At 42.8% G+C, this 19,818-nt stretch overlaps 1 protein-coding gene across 1 annotated transcript in view; it reads left to right on the top strand.

Moving 5' to 3' along the window:
• The first annotated feature begins 282 nt into the window (after positions 1 to 282).
• The window catches only part of LOC126209812 (uncharacterized), a 108,429-nt gene continuing 88,893 nt past the window's right edge, over positions 283 to 19,818 (top strand). Inside the window, exons 1-2 of the mRNA XM_049938946.1 lie at positions 283 to 340; positions 4,686 to 4,835. Coding sequence (XP_049794903.1) covers positions 283 to 340; positions 4,686 to 4,835 — 208 coding nt within the window. The remainder of the gene's footprint in view (positions 341 to 4,685; positions 4,836 to 19,818) is intronic.

The following is a 19,818-nucleotide window of genomic DNA, read 5'->3' as shown; positions in this document are numbered from 1 at the left end:
GTCGTCACTGACCTTTTGTCTGAGTCGGAACTCCTTGGCGAGGTCCTTTCTAGTTGGCCCACATGGAATTGTTACTAATTTCCCACCATTTTGAAAGTGGGCTGGCGTCAGTGCAGTGTCACTCTCTCCTTGAGTGATGGGTCGTGAGTTTATTGAGTCTTCTATGCTGATCAAGGTGGTGTTTAAGCTCTCTTCATCCACCTGGGAGTGACCAAGAACTTTCCTCAGGCAGCGCTTGACTGAGCCTATCATGCGTTCCCACCAGCCTCCCCACCAAGTCGCATGTGGTGGTATGAATTTCCAAGTGATTCCATGGCGGGCACAGTAGAGCTGTATGTCAGTATCCTGCATGGTTTTGAAAAGCTCCGCCAGTTCTGAGTTGGCTGCATGGAATGTTGTAGCATTGTCTGAGTAGACAGTGACTGGTAGGCTCCTACGTCCTGCAAAGCGTTGCACGGCCATCAAAAATCTGTCAGTTGCAAGTTCAATATGAATGGCCCGTGTTGTTGCACATGTGAATAGGACTTTTTTGTTTGATGTCCAGATTTGACATATAATGGTCCAGCAAAATCGATGCCTGTTACTGCAAATGGTCTTGAAGGCTGAACTCTGTCCAGTGGTAGTGGGGCCTTCATCTCTTCATACCGGCGACTGTGTATTATCTTGCACGGTAGGCAAGAGTGAAGAACTCTCCTAACAGCTTGTCGTAAGGCGCGAAGACGCGCTTCAGCAGTTGTGCGGCTGCAGGAGAGAGGCATATCCTTCTTTCGAGGCAGAGATACAACTCTGCGACCATATTCCACACTGTATGATTCTCGGAATTCCTGATGAATAGGGTGGTCCTTGGGTTTTAATGCTCGCTCTTGATTTCCTGTTATCCCGATTGTCTCCAGGTCCCAAAATCGGCGCACTGACTCATCAGATATATCACTGCAGCTGCCCTGAATAAAGTTGACAGTTGCTCTGTTGACGGTAGTGCTAGATCTGTTTCCACTGAGAACATAGCCAAAGATTGTTGGGAGAAGAACCAATGACGGTGATACCTTGATTGGTTGTTCCAAAGTCACGATTCTCCAGTAGTAATCAGCTCCAATCAGGATCTCAATAGGTAGATCTTCAGTGTCTCCTTTAGGATCTGCGAGTGGTGTACCACCCCTCAAGACCATATCTCCTACATCTTGTGGCACTGTTGGTTGCTGTGAAAAATTATTTGTGGTTTCAAAGGCTGTTACTGATATGCGGGAATTAGTGGAGCATCCCATCATATTAAACTGCACCTTCTTCCTTGAGAGTGATGAACTGTAACTGGATTCGAAAGTAGTTATCTCGAGAGTAGTGCTTCCAATGACACTTAGTTGGAGAGATTCGATCAGTGAATGGTGAATGAAACTCGATTGACTCCCTGTGTCCAGGATGGCACGTGTCTGTTTGCTCTTACCGGTGGGTCCTGTGATACACGAGCAGTCTGCAGGTATGTGAAGTTAGAAGTCATAGTTTCAATTTTATTTACTGTTGTGTTATGGCTACTACAGATAGAAATGTGATGCTCCCCCTTACATTTCGCACAGGACGCCTTTCCCCGTTTGAAACACTGATTTCTGTTGTGGCCACGTCTCAGGCATAGAAAGCAACGGTTCATTGTCTTGAGGGCGTCGATTCTTGCCTGCAAGCTTGCAATCTTTTGGCAGTCTTGGCCCCAGTGCCCTCTTTCGCCGCAATACACACAGAAGGGCTCTGAATTCTGTTGTTTCTTCTTGTCCCTCTTCGTTTTAACCTTTACATGGAAGGCAGATGCTGTTGGTACGTAATTTTCGTGTGGTACAGTATCTCCACGAATTTTGCGTGTGTTGATAGCTCCTTCCACCTCTTCATTTAAGAACTCCATAAGGTGGGTGAGGTTCCCTTCTTCAATCTTTTGCCTTCGGGCATGAGCTAGCCAATTTTTGCAAATTTCTTCAGGAAAGGCTCGAAGAAGTTTGGGTGCAAGCACTCTCCCATAAGAGTCCACATTTTCTCCTAGAGCTCTTAGTGCTTGGATGCGCTTATGGCACTCAATGTAGGTGGAATTCTCTGGACTGCCGGAAGTCGAAGTGTTAAGATTCTCCAAGAAATCCAGGTGACTTTGGATAATTCTGTTCTTATCCCCATATTTGGATTTCAAAATTTGCTTAGTCTGCTCATATGTATCGGCTGTAACAGCAATCCCATCGACCAAGTCCTTAGGTTCCCCATCAAGGTAACCACGGAGGAATACATGCTTGTTCATTGTTGACACCATCGGATTCTCGTCTATGGAAGCTGTGAATTGCTCCCAAAATAGAGGCCAAGCTTCTATATCCCCTGAGAACGCGTGCAGTCTGATAGTAGGCAATTTTATGTCCATACAGGCGTGTTGTTGAGCCGCTGACGTCGCGTTTCTGTCTCCTGAGCGCGCTCCTCCTAGAAGGCCTTTCGCCTTTCGGAGGGCGCGTTTGCATTTATCAGTATATTCCTCGGAAGCTTCCGTGTCGGCTTTGTATTCAGAGTCATCCAGCAAGTCCTGAATTGTATCGTTGAGTCGGGTCAATTCTTCTAATGTTTCTTGTAGGCGTTCCTGGAAGTGTTCTACTTCTTCTGCAGCTGTAGAACCATCGAAGGCGTTTATCTGGCTGACGAAACGCGTCGCATTCGATCGCAAGGTCGTTCGCTTCCGGCACAGCCTCCCCAAGTTCGTAGCTACTGCTTCTGCCATGGTGAGTTGGTGGTTTTGCTTTCTGTCGCGAGAGTGCGTTCAAGGACAAGACGTCAGTTGGATGCTATCGCTAAGGGATGGCGCTGTCCTGGAGTGTGGACTGTTAGCAGCCCCCTAGTGGTGTTTGTAGTTCTCAACAGATGGCGCGACCGTGCAGTTTTCAACTTACGCGACCTTTAGTAGTGGTCGCTGTTGCTAACAGATGGCGCTGCAGTCTACCAATACTTTAGCAAGTCCCCTTTGTGCCTTGCAAATAATACGCCAACTGCCCTCTATTGCTCTGCCACCAACAAACATGCACCAAGTAACATCACATACAAATCAATCGCCCCGCAGTGTCCTTTGCTACAGTTTCAGAGCAATGCCGCAACTTATCTGTGTGAGCTGAATGTGGCGTGACGTGACCGGATTTTGAGATTGAAGTCGCTCAAAAACCTTCTCCGCCGGCGTCGAGTCCTCTTTAATGTGTAGTAGCACTCTATCTCTTCATGTTCTCCCGGGTTTCGGCACCAAAATGTTGCTACACACTAGTGAAATCAAGGACACAGTAAAACTTCTGCTCACACACACCTTTATTCTCACACGTCCATTTTACAGTTACCGTTGAAATATATCCGCTGCAGAGGGCAGCACAATGTACAGACTTAACAGAACACCAACAGATGGCGTAGGAGTCTTCATTCCCCGACATCCTCCCCACCCTGGTCCATCTCGAGGGGGATGACCAGCTGGACCGGTCGACAGATCTTCATACCATCTGGCTGGCGGAGGATGATGCACCGTATTTTACTGTCTCTGCCATGCCGCACTTCTTCTACCACAGCCCTCTTCCACAAGTGCCGTGGTTTGCTGTCTTCTTGGAGCAGAACAACCTCTCCAATTCTCGGTTTCCTCTGCGAAGGGTATCCCTTCACCTCATGATATTGTCTTAGCAGCAGGAGATATTCTGTCTTCCGCCTGCGCCAGATGTCGTCACTGACCTTTTGTCTGAGTCGGAACTCCTTGGCGAGGTCCTTTCTAGTTGGCCCACATGGAATTGTTACTAATTTCCCACCATTTTGAAAGTGGGCTGGCGTCAGTGCAGTGTCACTCTCTCCTTGAGTGACGGGTCGTGAGTTTATTGCATCTTCTATGCTGATCGAGGTGGTGTTTAAGCTCTCTTCATCCACCTGGGAGCGACCGAGAACTTTCCTCAGGCAGCGCTTGACTGAGCCTATCGTGCGTTCCCACCAGCCTCCCCACCAAGTCGCACGTGGTGGTATGAATTTCCAACCACCAGGGAATGGTACAATGGTAATGATTCTACATTTTCCTTTACAAAATCTACAAAGCTGAAAGAATATAGTTTCTCGTTTGCCAGTACCCCTAGAAAAAGTGGCTCTTCATGCTCTGAAAAATTTTATGATAGTTTAAAAGTCGATCCACCAACAGCTTCAGTACATTTTGATAAAGTTATCACCCAGAGAAAATGTTCTGATGAAGTTAAAACCCATCCAGGTTTTTACCTCACGAAGAGAGATTTAAATACAGATTTTAATGAACAACCGTGGAGTGAAGCTACTTCAGCTGATTTAAATTTCGATTTTGAATCATTCAATGTACAGCCCATGTCGTGGCCCCCTGACTTGAGTTTTCAGAGCACACCACTAAAAAATCCCATATTAAAATTATCACTATATCTTCATGTTCTCCCGGGTTTCGGCACCAAAATGTTGCTACACACTAGTGAAATCAAGGACACAGTAAAACTTCTGCTCACACACACACCTTTATTCTCACACGTCCATTTTACAGTTACCGTTGAAATATATCTGCTGCAGAGGGCAGCACAATGTACAGACTTAACAGAACACCAACAGATGGCGTAGGAGTCTTCATTCCCCGACAATTGCTGACATAACTGAATAGCTGAAAACCTACATTGTTATACATGTGTGGACCATTTTCCTTATAGATCATAAATATGAAAGAAACAGTGCAGCTGAGGAATGTAAGGGACCTCCAAGCAGATCTCAAGCAATTGCTTTACATTTTTCACCACCAAAACCCACCAGTGAAAGCAAGTTACCGACAAAAATGAGAAGTCCAGTAGGATTTAAATCTGGTGAGGGTTTTCAAACTTATCTAACATAATTCTTTTTACTACTACTTGTGAAAATAGTACACCAAAGAACATAAATCTGACTGAAATGAACTTAATACCACCATTAACTACGTGGATATATTCGAGATTAAGATTAGATATCAGATTATGATTAGTTTTCCCCTGTGTTACAGTATATTGTTCTGCAACTGTAAACTGAATAAAGCAGTAGCTGCTCTAGTTGCTACAGTGAAACCACTATTTTACACTTTTGTGGGGTCCACACTTAAAAACCCTTAAATTGAGGAAAATGTAGAATTAAGACCCCCAAAATACAAATAAAAACATGTGTAATTGTCATCTGTGATTAAAAATTGCAATCCTCACCAACTGTATAAAATATTTTTTAGGGTAGGAAATGAATGCAATGAGTATACAATAATAGGTGGTAATGAATTTCATAAAGTGTGGGTCAAAGGACAGAGATATGATGAATGAAATGAGTTTGGCTGTCAAGAAAGCAATGTGTGATGCCTTCAATGACCACCGTAGCAGAATATTGTCAAATGACATTTGACAAAATCCAAAGAAATTCTGGTTATACGTAAAGGCTATTAGTGGCACCAAAGTTAGTGTCCAGTCCCTAATGAATGAGATAGGAACTGAAATTGAGGGTAACGAAGCAAAAGCTGAAATGCTCAATTCCATTTTCAGATGTTCCTTTACAAATAAAAACTCAGGAGAATTGCCGCAATTTAATCTTCATACCACTTCAGATTTGGATCCATGACATATCCAGTGCCTTTTCCAGCTGCGCTGTGTTTCTTGGTGGAGGAGCCATGCCATGAACAGCCTGATTGAGAAATTCCCACAGATTCTTGATTAGGTTTAAATGTGGGGAGTACTGTAAATTCATCCTGGTGCTCTTTGAACCATGCACATAAACTAGAGATCAGAAAGAAACCCCGTATATTTGCTCTAAACTCGCCACCAAGTTTGATGGCATCATCTCCAAACACTCTGTCTCTGAGCCCATTGACTCGACTTCTGAGTCTCCGCTGCAGACCCGAGTCTGTGTCGGGTACAAATGGACTTCACTCCCTCAGATAGGAGAGGCAGTATATGAGTTCGCACATATAACTGCAGATGGGTGGTACACAGTAATGATTTCAGCTTTTTAGCCATTTTAAAATGCAAGTTGTAATGTCACAAAATGTCCAGTCTGCCTAAATGACAAAAGCAAGCATTGGGCATAATTATTTTTCTGTAGCATTATAATGACTGATCAGTTAGCAGTGAATATTCTTACGTTTGTACATCCATTTATGTAGATAACTTTTTCGAAGACTGCTGCAGATAGATTGTAATGTTCAATATCTAATCAGAGACTGTCCAACAATTAACTCACATATACGCACTTTCTGGCATTATGGAGCCTGTAATGACAGTACCAGAAAACATGATACTAGGGGAAGTGCAACCCCTGAATAATGGTAATTAATTACAAAAATAAATTACTGAAACAAATGATACGCTACACAACTCACAACTAGCAAGTAAAGTGCACTTTCCATCGCAGGGATATAAAAGTGACATTACGCAGTGCCCAGTTTTTGTTTGACGCAGCACGTGTGTTTTCTCTTGGTGGAGGTGAAATAAATAAGAATACAGTCTTTTGTTTGCATCGTACGAAATTAGTATGCTTTTCATTTGAAGCGTGGACTATAGTATGAAACTTTTCCTAATATCACTCCTCCTCTCAGGGAACACATTTGCAATTTTGTACTTCCGCATCAATTAATCGTTATCTTATTTCCTCCACAGTCTCATAAAACGCAGCTTTGTTAAAGGCCACCTGGTCCTGATAATTGGTCATTTTGCCTTGTCTGCTATTTTACAGCAGCAATATCACGTAAACATCTTTCGTACTAACAGTAAGTCACTACTAGCCTTCCGCTTCTGCGTGCTTCAGTAAGAGAAAACAAGTGGACAAATATAAAATGACTGCAGTGCCACAGTTCTTGGGCTCGTCATACTCGTGGAATACAGTGGGAATGAAGGAAGCCCATTAGCACTGACGTAATGACGGTACCTCGATTTGTGAAGTAAGAAGTATGTAGCCCGCAACATTAGGCTCGTACTTACTCTGTTCCTGATGTGTAACATGCATTGTGGACTGTGTCCTCCTGGTAGATGGCATCATGCTGAGGAAAAACAAACTGCATGTAGGGGGTGGACATGACTCCCAAGGATACATGTATACCTGGACTGATCCACTGAGCCTTCCAGAATGACAGGGCCACCCATGAGTGCCATGAAAACATTACCCAGACCATAACACTCCCTGCTACAGTGTGGACCCCTCCAAAGATTGTTGCAGGGTATTTGCTTTCATTTTCTTCAAAGAAGGCAAAAACACCACTTTGGCAGTAGGATGTTTTTATTATTATTTTTATTATTTTCGATTATTCCCATTTAAGAGAGCGTTAGAACTTGAATTCCTTTATGATGATTGTTTGTTTTTTCTGAGTCCAAATTTTCTTCATGTGTTCACTGTGTTGTTTCTTTCGCTCCGCTGTCCATTTGCATCCTGGTCTCTTCTGTGTTGTGGTGTCAAATTTATGTTTTTTGATGAAGTTCCTGAATTCAGTTCTATTTTCTGCATCGTTTACTGTTATTTGTGCTTGTCTGAGGTCCTCTTCAACTTCTTTTATCCATTTTGTTTTTCCCCTGCCTGAGTTGATGACTTTAAGAATTCGCTTTGAAATTCTGTTTTCATTCATCCTGTGGATATGTCCGTAGAACTGCATTCTTCTTTTCCTTACTGTATCTGTAATCTTGTCTGTGTATTTATACAATTCTGATGTTGGTCTCTTCTTCCAGATTCCTTGCTATTGTATCGGGCCAAAAATTTTCCTGAGAATTTTCCTTTCTTGTTTCTCTATTTCTTTGATTTTAGTTTGCCCACCTATTTGTGTTGTTTCAGATGCATACAGTGCTTCCGGAAGTACGACAGTGTTGTAGTGCCTCAATTTTGCGTTAATGGATATGGACTTTTTGTTATAATAGTTCCACGTGAGTTTATATGCTTTCTGTAATTTTTTTATTCTTTCCTCATTGGCCTTTAGGTTGATCCCTGATGGCTGGATGATTTCTCCCAGGTATTTAAAATGTGGTACTTGTACGATTTTCCCATGGGTTGTCACAATAGGCAATTTGTCTTGTGGCACTCTTTCTATGTACTGGGTTTTCTCATATGAGATTTGCAGGCCAGTTCTTTGTGCAATTTCGTGTAACTTCTCTATGGCGTTAGTTGCTTCTTTTCTATTATTTGTGAGGATTGCAAGGTCATCTGCAAAAGCTAAACACTTCACATTGAATCTATTGTCTTTTCTAATGCCAATTTGGATTCCTTTGACTTCTTTTTCCCATGTCCTGATGATTTTTTCAAGAATGATATTAAAGAGTAATGGTGAAAGTCCGTCACCCTGTCGCACTCCAGTTTGGATTACAAATGGTTCCGAGATATCCCCCATAAATTTAACCTTGGAGACTGTGTCAGTTAATGTTTCCTGAATGATTGCTCTTGTCTTTCTGTCAATGCTGAATTCTTCCAGCGTCTTGCAGAGCACTACTCTGTCTATTGAGTCGTAGGCCTTTTTAAAATCTACAAAAGTAACCACTGTGTTTCGGGTGTTTCTCATCTGGAGAATCATTTTCAGATTCCAGATCTGCTCTATGCATGATCGTCCCTTGCGAAAACCAGCCTGGTATTCTCCTATTTGTGGGTCAGCTTGTTCTTCTAATCTATTCATGAGAACTTTTGATAGGATCCTGTTCCACCTCAGGAGGGGCAAGACCCAGTGGCGGGGACGATGGGGAAGGGACGACCACAGGTGAACCAGCCTCCTGAGAAACCGGGCCTGCGAGGGGGGCCGGCTGTCGCTGGGGCATCTCGAACGATGGCGATGCCGGTGCTGGAGCTACTGGAGGCTGCCAAGGCTGAGAACCAGCGCAGTGCGGCAGAGTCACAGCGGGGAGGGGTGGTAACGTCCCCTGCGAAACCAACACAGGTGCCGGCAATGGGGAAGCCGGTGCCCGAGAGGTCGGAGGGTGGGTGCCCGAACGTGGACGTAGCTGATTTTGGTGACGACGTGCCACCAGGTCCCCCGCCTGCAAGGTATAGAGCCGGCGGCCATTTCGGCGCAGGACCACCGCCGGTATCCAACGTGTATTGCGACCAAACCCACGGGCCCAGACCGACATACCCAGTGGAAAGCCAGGTACTCCGTTTTGCGAAGACTGGCAAGGACCAGGTCGGAGGAGGTGCAGCAGAGTCCTAGGTTGACACCCATGGAGGAGCTTTGCGGGGCTGCGTTCTCCCATTGGTGTGGTCCGGTATGCCGTCAGGAAAAACGTCAATGCTTCCTCCGCAGGAAAATCGTGCACATAATTTCTCATCTGTGTCTTAAATGTGCGCACCATGCCCTCGGCTTCCCCATTCGATTGTGGATGGAAGGGGGGAGAGGAAACGTGCTGAATACCGAAGCGCCTACAAAAATCCTCGAAGGTCTGCGAAATAAACTGCGGTCCATTGTCCGAGACCAGGGTGATTGGCAGACCTTCCACAGAAAAGATTTTTGCTAGTGCCTGGATTGCAACTTCTGAAGGAGCAGCGAACCACATATGGGAATCGGGAATAAGCATCAATGACAACGAGCCAAAAGCCATTGAGAAACGGGCCCGCAAAATCGATGTGAACACGTTCCCATGCTTGGGACAGAGCGAGAAGGCCTCGAGGCTCAAGGAGCCAATACAGCTGCCGCTACCCAGGCATTCTACCAACTTCCAGAGAACATCAACGAGAGTAATTGGATGAAAGCTGTCCACTTCTATTGGAATGCCAACCAGTTTCAGTATCGGGTTGATGATGCTTCCTCGCCACTGAGATTGGAACTCACTCTTGCTCCAGATACAGTTGAAGATGGTAAGGAGATGATGCTGACAATCCACAGATACTGTATTTACTCGAATCTAAGCCGCACTCGGATCTAAGCCGCACCTGAAAAATGAGACTCTAAATCAAGGAGGGGAAAAAAAAAATCCCGAATCTAAGCCGCACCCGAAATTTGAGACTCGAAATTCAAGGGGAGAGAAAAGTTTTAGGCCGCACCTCCAAATCGAAACAAAGTTCGTCCATTGTAATAGGAGACACAATTTAGGTTGAATGAAAGACGATACAGCTGCAGTTGTTTGGTTCGAGTTGTAAGCTTATCAGTTCAGCTTTACCAGATAGCCATTGCTATGCGTCAGGCGCTCCGTCCATATTTATACGGATATCCTTCCTTTTTCACGTGCTTCGCCTGGTTTGAATCTATTGCTTATTTTTCTTTGATCTGATAATTGCCGTTCTCTTTGTTATAGGTGTTTACGTCACTCTAAGCTGAAAATGCATTACTGTACTGTCATGCATTGTTTGTCGCATTCTGATAGTGCGTGTTTACGGCCTGTCGCTGCTCGCGGCATGGCTTGCTTTTGTGCGCACTACCGCCGCTTACAAATAAAAAAAAAGAGGAATCGTCTCATTAGCGAAACAATGGCAAGACTCTGCTATTGTTGTTACTTACACTGCTGCTTTCTTTGATAATGATAAACAAGAACCAAATAATAGACTGCGTATGATAGAACATGTTCTGAATGAGAGTTAGGCGAAAATTTTTCTCCTTTGAAAATCTTTGCGGCCGCTTCTTTAGTACATCAAAGTCTGCACAGAAATTAGTCATCTTAGATTTAAAAAATCTAGTCAGTTGCCGTGCTTCATTTCTGACTGTATCACTATTAGGCATAAGAATAATACGAATATAAACATGACACGATACGTATATTCTTCCGCGTTTGCTGTTGTCTCACTCTGGTTTCGTAGTTTATTGGGCAGACAGGATTTAAATGAGATAGCAGCAAACACGAAAGAATACATGGCAAAATGTTTATATTCATATTATTCTTATGGTGAAGAGAATACTGCATGTGATTCACATTTCATCAGGTTCCTATTAGTAACCATATCTTCTCACAGGTTCAGAATGTAGAGTTGGCCATATTGACAAACATCCCTAACAGTCTTGCCAGTCGGATTTTCGTAGTACATTGAAATTCTGCTACATTCGAAGATGAACACTACGGAATTTGTACTTACTTCGTTCGATAATGTATGAAAATGCAGTGGTCTAAACTCGGGGCGGAGAAAAAAAAGCTCGTCTTCCACCCTTTTTTTAAAATTTATTTACTGACGCAGAGGTTTTGGCGCCAGTATTTATCTTTGTGCCTACAAAGCATGCCTGCGTAGCGCTACATATATTCTGTTGTGGCGTAACAAGACAGCTACGCCACACGGAGGTAGCCGAAAGGCACGCGCTAAGCTAAAGCAGGATGGCGTGAGGTCTGAAACAGGATACGTAATGAAAGCTATAAAGAAAAGTACGTAGCTTCTTCAATACTTAACTTTAATCCATCCTTGTGGTAAATCTGGAAATTGTGGCGATACAAGTGAGACTCTTTAGATACATGCAATGTTACTAATGGCGCCTTGCTAGGTCGTAACCATGGACTTAGCTGAAGGCTATTCTGTCTCTCGGCAAATGAGAGAAAGGCTTCGTCAGTGTAGTCGCTAGCAAAGTCGTCGTACAACTGGGCCGAGTGCTAGTCAGTCTCTCGAGACCTGCCGTGTGGTGGCGCTCGGTCTGCGATCCTGACAGTGGCGACACGCGGGTCCGACATGTACTAATGGACCGCGGCCGATTTAAGCTACCACCTAGCAAGTGTGGTGTCTGGCGGTGACACCACATATTCGACGGCAGAAGTTAGTTGTGGCGGCACCTACCAACATTTTTCAGAACTTCCTCTTGCTTTGCACTCGATTCTAAGCCGCAGGCGGTTTTTTGGATTACAAAAACTGGAAAAAAAGTGCGGCTTAGATTCGAGTAAATACGGTAGATGTTTGAAAATTTGGTTGTTGATGCAGTCTGGCCCTGGAGCTGTATGAGGGCAAAGAATTCCCACTCATTGAATGGAGCATTATAGGGCTCCAGGAGGCGCATAGTGAAAGGTAAGTGCAATCACTCCACCCACTGTTTAGGGACACGAAAGCCACGTCGATAATTATCTGACGCAGAGCACCGTGTCGGTTATGGCATCTGGGTCAGTGAGAACAACACCGTACAAGGAAATGCCACGTGCACCTGCATAGGACTGGTACCACAGAGGCATCCGATCTTTGCCCAAACCTGAGGAGGAGGCATATGTAGTCCAATGGGTGAAATGTTATGTTCTCTGGCTGGGGGATGGGGACCAGCATTGCTGATGGTTGAGGAGATATTGCTCCCAAAGTGGACAGCAGGAGGAAAGTCTCCAATTATAAGGCAGGCATGGTCAAGTGAACCTGAGGGCTCACTATAGGATGTGTAGTGAGGGAGAGTACCACTGACAGAGAGGGCGATATCGTGGCTGTAGTGGACGACACTGTCGTGCGTGCAAGATACTTTTTCTTGCCTCTCGGTATGTCAGTCAAGAGTCTTACATTCACTTTTTTTTTTAAAGACTGTGCAGCCTGGTGAGAGCAAGGAGAATTGTGCTCTCCATAGCTGATACAGATGTGTGGAGCACAAGGAACATTCGCATGCAATCCCTACAGACTAGTCTGTCTATGGCTTTGTGTCACATCAGTATACCGTCACCTTGACATTTTTAGGCAACAAAGCCTCTCTAAGATTAAGATGAAGGTCCCAGTAGTGACACTATTGTCCTTTGGCCCCCTACGGACACAATGGACGAAATGCACCCTGCATCGCTCCAAGACGGCTTGCAGTTCATCGTCAGACTGCAAGGGGTCACAATGGAAACTTATGCCTCGAACCCTGTTTAGAGTATCGTGGTGAGCATAGTCACCAAAATGTCACCCAGCTTGTCACAAGCAAGCGACGCCCACGACTGGGCACGGGATGTTTTACTCGAAACTGTCATTTAGCCTTACGTTCCTCCCACGACACTGCCAGGGAAGGAAACATTCTCTAATCATCTCTCTGACATGAGTGAGTTCTTTGCTTCTGAGGAGACTCGTGGGGTCCTAACAACCACCAACAGAAGGAAACTTCACCTGCACCATATGTTATTCATCTGCCAAGGTGTCAACTACACCAGAGGGACTCTCCCCACAGGTGTAACCCGACTCACCATTGGCTATCTAGCCAGTTATCCGTCATTTGGAGACCCTGTGCCCCAATCACGATGGGCACATACTCCTTGGCATATATGGGGAGGTTTTAGCTCAAGCACAGACAAGGCAATCTCTGCTTGGTCAGGGGGCTACTATCTTGCAGGTGCTTAAGTCCCTGTCGCACCCCCCTCAACAGGATGGCTACAGTGCTGAGTTCTGGGCGTACTACCTTACTGGACGGGAACATTGCTAAGGTGGAAAGCCACAAAGGTGGAACATACACCACACTGGGCAATGGTACCTGCACAATGTGCACTTTGTTGTGTTTGACCTGCCACCACTTTTCCAAATCTTTCAATGAGGGCCATGTATTTATTAATGAAAAGGTGTAGAGAAGGCTGAAAGTGAAATGAAAACTAGGGTCCTAAACCACGTACCAGGTCCAAGCATGGCGTGCACCAGAAACAAAATTCGATGGAAAGACGGAGGGGGAAATGGATAGTGGAAGTACAGACTTGGAGCACAAGCACAGGAAGGGAACTAGTGCTGCAAAGGCTGGCGGCCCGTGGTAGTCGAGCATGCACTCACAAATGAGCTGTGGGCCCCGATGAGTTGCCTATACTTGACACCTGATGTTTTGTTCAACCACTGAAAACAGTGTATTTTAATGTAGTGTATTGCCTACTTTCATATTCATATTGTTAAATTAAGGTGTAAAAGTTGTAGGAAAATTCCTGTAGAATGCAAATACTTCAGGGTTAAAGGAGACCACTCACCAAAAAGTGGAAGCATTGAGATGTTGATAGGTAAAAAGAAGTTAGCTTTTGGAGTTTACGCTTTGACAAGCTACAGTAAGAAAAAAACACACACACACACACACACACACACAAAATATATGCCACTGCATGGGCATGAGTCTAGCAGACACCAAGCAGGGGCACAGGTAGGTAGGTAGGTAAGTGTGTGTGTGTGTGTGTGTGGTGTGTGTGTGTGTGTGTAGCTCATAAAAGAAGAAGAAAGAAAAACTTTCTAGATTTGGGAGTTGTCCTTTGGTGTGTGCGCCTATCGACAACCCAACGCTTCTGCTTTTTGGTAAATGATCTCCTTTAATCCTGAAGTATGTAATTCTCAAGTACTGAATTTAAGGTGTAAAACACTGGTGTTTATTTTCCTATTTTATTGGTAGGTTTAAACACTGCTTTAACTTAGTGACCAAAAATTTATGTTCTTTGTTTCCTTTATGAATTGTCTCTGAAGCATAGCTGACTTATAGGTTGTAGTGAATTGCACTAAACAATGAGCACAGAATTTCAAACAATACATTACCCCACATTGTTGAGCACCCCACTCACCACTTTTATCAGGATCAAATGTGTGGCCCAAAAGTGAAAAAAGATCACTTAAATCCATGCAACTTTGAAAATGTTTACGATTCTGTCCATAAAGGCTCCAAGTCTCAAAAATATTTTTCTTTACAATAACAGCTGTTTGGTCCAAGTAGTCTTTGCTTGCAATGCTTTCATCATGAAGCACTGTCCTCAGTCAAGTATGCATTTTTACGTAGAACATTTTGCAACTATTTTAGAAAAATAAAACTAATTGCCATTAATTAAATTGGAAATGACAAATCAGCTAAAATACACAACAAAATCTGATACAGATCCAGGTTAAAATAGGCCATCATGCAAAAAAGATTTTTCCTTACAGAAAAATCCACGTGTTCAGCCCATCTGTATCAGATGGCGCAGATTACATCAGTTTTGATGAAGATAAGCTTAAGAGCTCTCGGAATGCCGACATCAAAATTCCAAAATAATGATTAAAGAGATAAAAGCTATGCAAGGAAAAAACGATGTGCCAGGGCAAAGACAAAGAATATTGCAACAGTCGGTGAACTACCTACATCCATATCCAGCAAACAAACAACGAAGTACATGGCAGAGGCTACCTCCCACTACCAGTTATTATGGCTTCTTCTCCTTTAAACTGCATACAGTCCTCGCACAATTTCACATACCTGCAAATGACTACTGTATTTACTCGAATTTAAGCCGCACTTCTTTCCCGGTTTTTGTAATCCAAAAAACCGCCTGTGGCTTAAAATCGAGTGCAAAGTAAGCGGACGTTCTGAAAAATGTTGGTAGGTGCCACCCCAACTAACTTCTGCCGTCGAATATATGTAGCGCTACACAGGCACGCTTTTCAGGCACAAAGATAAATACTGGCGCCAAAACTTCTGCGTCAGTAAATAAATTAAAAGAAATGGTAGCAGAATGTAAACATTATGCCTAGTATTCTTTAGTGTTTGACACACAGCAATGGCTACTTGGTAAAGCTTAACTGTTAAGCTTGCGACTCGAACCAAACTACTGTAGCTGTATCTTCATCCGTTCGACCTAAATTGTCTCTCATCTTACAATGGACCAACTTTGTTTCGATTTGGAGGTGCGGTCTAAAACTTTTCTCTCCCCTCGAATTTTGAGTCTCAAATTTCGGGTGCGACTTAGATTTGGGAAAATTTGTTTTCCTTGATTTCGAGTATCATGTTTCAGGTGCAGCTTACATTCAAGTGCAGCTTAGATTCGAGTAAATACGGTAGACCCAGATTTTTGTATGAGTAGACTGACTGCTATTGTGACAAACTGTAGTCTTAGGACACTTTTTAGTTTTGCGAAGTGCAAGATTTTACATTTATGAACAATTAAAACAAGGTACAGTCTACACACCACTTTGAAATCTCATCATGATCCAAGTTAATAGTTGTGCAGCTTTTCCAAGACTGTGCTTCACTAAAGATAAAAGGACTGGTGAGGTTTAGGCAAAGGAGTAGAGTTTGGAAAAGTCACCAAGAACCCCTTGTCAGGGGAGAACTACCACACGTGTTGAGAAAGAAAAATTGATTGTTGTGGACTGCATTGGATGATATTTGAAAACCTTAGAGCTTAAAGGTGGAAGATAGGGTAATATGCAAAACAGATTACTGACTAAACACTGTGCACGAGTTAATAAGAGCGAAAAGCTAAGTGCATTTATGTGGTATAAGTGAATGGGTGCGTGGAATTGACAGGCCAGAAAATAAAATCTATATAAAACTAAGAGGGAAAGAAGAAATGAATAGTTACTGTGAAGAAATGCTGAGATGGAAGAAATTAATGTAAATTAAGACCAGAAGGGTGTCAAGAAACAAGGGTTGTAATGCCAGCATCCACCTGCGCAGTTCTGAGAAACTGGTGTCTGGGCGAAAAATCCAGATGGTACGTGTGGTGAAACAAGCATCGAAGTCACGACTGGTGTGCCGTAGAACGTGCTCTGCAAGAGGATATTGTGTGTTGCCAGTATACTCCTGTATATGCCCATTCATCCTAACTGTTTGCCCTTTTATGTTGGCATGACTACCGTGAAGTAATCAATGTTCATATAACTGCTGGTATATGACATGTTACACAAGTGGCTCTGCCTTTTGATAGTACTCATTTGCCAGTTACAGAGCTGGCATAGGTTGTGGGCACGAGCGTGCATAGGACATGTCTTCCTGAAAGGATGGTCACAGGGGTAGGAGCCATAGGGTAGTAAAATGTACACAGAAACAGCGTAGGGTCTGACAAGAATATTGTGGAGAATGACAAAAAGTTATACTAGGTGTGGTGGGGAAAATGTCTGACAGAATGGACATCTTTTTGGGGCATGATTTTAGAAGTCATAGCCTTGTTGAAGTAGGTGATTAATGCATTCAAGATGAGGATAATACTGAGTGACAAGAGGTGTACTCCTAAGTTGTTTTTTAGAGAGGTCAGCAGTACCAGGACTGAATGTGATGGCCCGCAAAATCTGCTTTTGAACCATGCTGGTGAGGTAATTACGTCCAGTGAAGGCTGAGGTGAGAATGGTGGTGTATTGATGTAAAGCGTCTGCATCTGAACTAATATGTTTGTCTCAAGTCTCAAGGCTGTACCAGAGGGAACTTTTGACATGGAAAGGATGGCAACTGTCAAAATGGTAGTGTAACATTACGAGTCAAGACAGCTGTAACGGAACTTGAATAGCGCAAAGTTATCGTTAAAAATGCACGCCGCGCGATTTGTTAAGATTTGGTCGGTCATAATAGTAGTAACATGCTTTTGAATACAATTAAAATATAACGGCGATACATGTTTAGCGTTATTGGAAATAATATGTAATAAATTAATGAGTAAGGTAGCCGATCCTATAAGAAGAGGTAAAATTGGGCATATTAAGGTGTTTTGCTTTATATCGGCTAAGCCGATGATACGGCGTCTTTTTTTTTTTCGTTTACTCTTAGAAGAAAAAAAGAAAACAAGTAACGAAGTGCTAATTGTGCGTTGTGAAAAATATAGGGGCGGATTTTAAATAGCTACAGTGTATAATCAGACTAACAAATGGACATTCAGTTACGCGAAATAGCGGACAGCGAAGTGTGATCATTAAATTGAGTACACCTACAGAGCGGTCAATTCCGGGATGTGTATTCGCATCTCACGAGGGACGCGGTATTGAGACCGGTTTTTTTTAAATTATATCGCGGAGAGCGGGATTCAATTTATAAAAACAAAAAAAGCTGTATCATTATCATTGACTGTTGGTGTTAAGCCACCAAAACGGTTCATCAAAGAATTTCGGTGAATGAGTGGTGAATGCGAAATGAAACTGTGAACGAAGTTATGTTAAATAAAGCAGAAGAGACAAGACAGTTTGGTTGTATCTGTTATTATTCCATAAACTGTAACATTTCTTCTCGTTGTACGAAGCCTTTATAGACGATCGTTATGACAATTTGCTTTGAAGGGATCTCGTTACGAGTTAAGATCTATGAACTATTCCCTCTTGACCAGGTCCCCAAAACTTAACTACTGCAGCTATTCTGGAATCAGGTGCTACCGTGACCGTTGTGTGTTGTCAATGGCTTAAGGTCATCATATCTCATGCTCAAAGATCGACGCGCCTTTCCTCTTGGTATAACGGTGTCTCACGGTAACGACAACGCCGATGGCGAAGGAAGATACGGTAGGAGTGGCACCACAACGTGCGGCTCGATCGAGGAATATTGCTGCATCGAGTCGAGTGTCATCCGGATTCACGAACCCTAGAGTTGGAAAATATTGTAGCAGCCAGTGAGTCTGTCCAATGAAAGAGGTATTCTTCAATAATCGCTGAAAGTGAGCGATACTACCAGGTATGATTAAAATAACTGTATAATTATTAAAAAAAAGGAAGTTGAGACTTGTGATTTCGGTAGATAAATATATATAAATACATAGTGAAAATAAGTGTATGTCTTGGTAGTGAATAATCATGTCAAAACGAACGAAAAGAATACATGATAATGTGCAGTTGAGTAGAGTAGTGAGTAGAGAGAGAGAGAGGAAAGTGAAGAGGATAGGGATGATGCATCCCATGAACTCAATGTGGGACAGGAGACATGTACAGATAATAATACAGTTATTGATTTAGAGCCGTTAGGAGATTCAAATACAATGATAAGTAAGGTAAGCAGCGTGGGAGAACATAAAGATCTTGAGGTTTCGGAAGTAGATCAGCAAGTTGATCCTCAAAATGGAAATATTAATCAAAAAATGTTTGATATGCTGGTATCAATAAATACTCAAATGGGTGTAATGAATGGAAGACTTGGTTCACTAGAAAAAGATAAGCAATTAAAAGAGGACAATCAAAAGTTAAATGAAAAATTTGAGGCCAAATTTGGTTCATTAGAAGTTAAAATGGATTCTTTGGAAAGCAAACTGAACACCTTTGATTATAAACTGGAAAATACTAAGAAAGAATTAAAGGCGGACTGGGAGACTCAATTAAATGCAAAATTTGGAGAACTAGATGTAGAGTTTTCTAACACCTTAGAAAGGCAATATAATAATTTAATGGGAAAACTTCATGACGTAGAAAAGAAATATGAGGTAGTTTCGAAGAGTTATGATGGCCTGTCCAATAGGATGGTTAAGTGTGAAAGCAGCTGTTTCAATGCTAGCGCACAGATAGAAGAGCTTTCGAAACAAATAGTCGAGTTTGAGTCTGATGCTCATAAGGGGATTGACAAGTATTTAGTAGATCAAACTAAAAGACTTGACGAAGATCTAACTGAATGGATAGAAATAAAAGGAAATGAAATTGTAGACAAGGTTAAGACTACTATTGGATCCCAGCCAAATGAAAATATCAATGAGCACCTAAGTAGAAATGATGAATTAATTAAGCTCTTCACTAGCGAAATTCAGAAAATAAAAGAGAAAATAGTTGATGAGTTACCTAAATGGCAAAAGGAAACCAATCATAAATTGGCGGAGTTAGAACGAAAGTCATAACAAAATTTGTTGACAGAGGACGAACGTTCGGAGAATAGGTCGAAAAACAACCGAACATGTGATAATACGAAGTACAATTGTGGTGAAAATTTGCATTGGGAAGTTGATGATTCGGTTGGTAAAGACGATGATTCGTTTGGTCAGCGAGGATATTTGTCTTCTTTAAAGGTGGAGAACAGCATTTTTAAAAGTAGACAATTCCCAACATTCTCCACTGAAAAGAACAACCTGCATCCGAAAATCTTTATCAATAATTTCAAAAGAATATTTCCGCGTAGCTGGTCAGAACACGACCGACTTCAATTTATAGTATCCAAAATTACCGGAGAAGCCGCATTATGGGCCGCCGAAGTAAGTGAAAGTTGCCATACTTGCGCCGAGTTTGAACAACTTTTTTTGGCTAAATACTGGTCGTCGAGTAAACAAGAGAAATTAAGAAAAGAGGTTTACCGAGTAT

The sequence above is a fragment of the Schistocerca nitens genome, chromosome 10, assembly GCF_023898315.1.
Source record: "Schistocerca nitens isolate TAMUIC-IGC-003100 chromosome 10, iqSchNite1.1, whole genome shotgun sequence".
Lineage (NCBI taxonomy): Eukaryota > Metazoa > Arthropoda > Insecta > Orthoptera > Acrididae > Schistocerca > Schistocerca nitens.
This window is presented reverse-complemented; position numbering and strand designations above follow the sequence as displayed.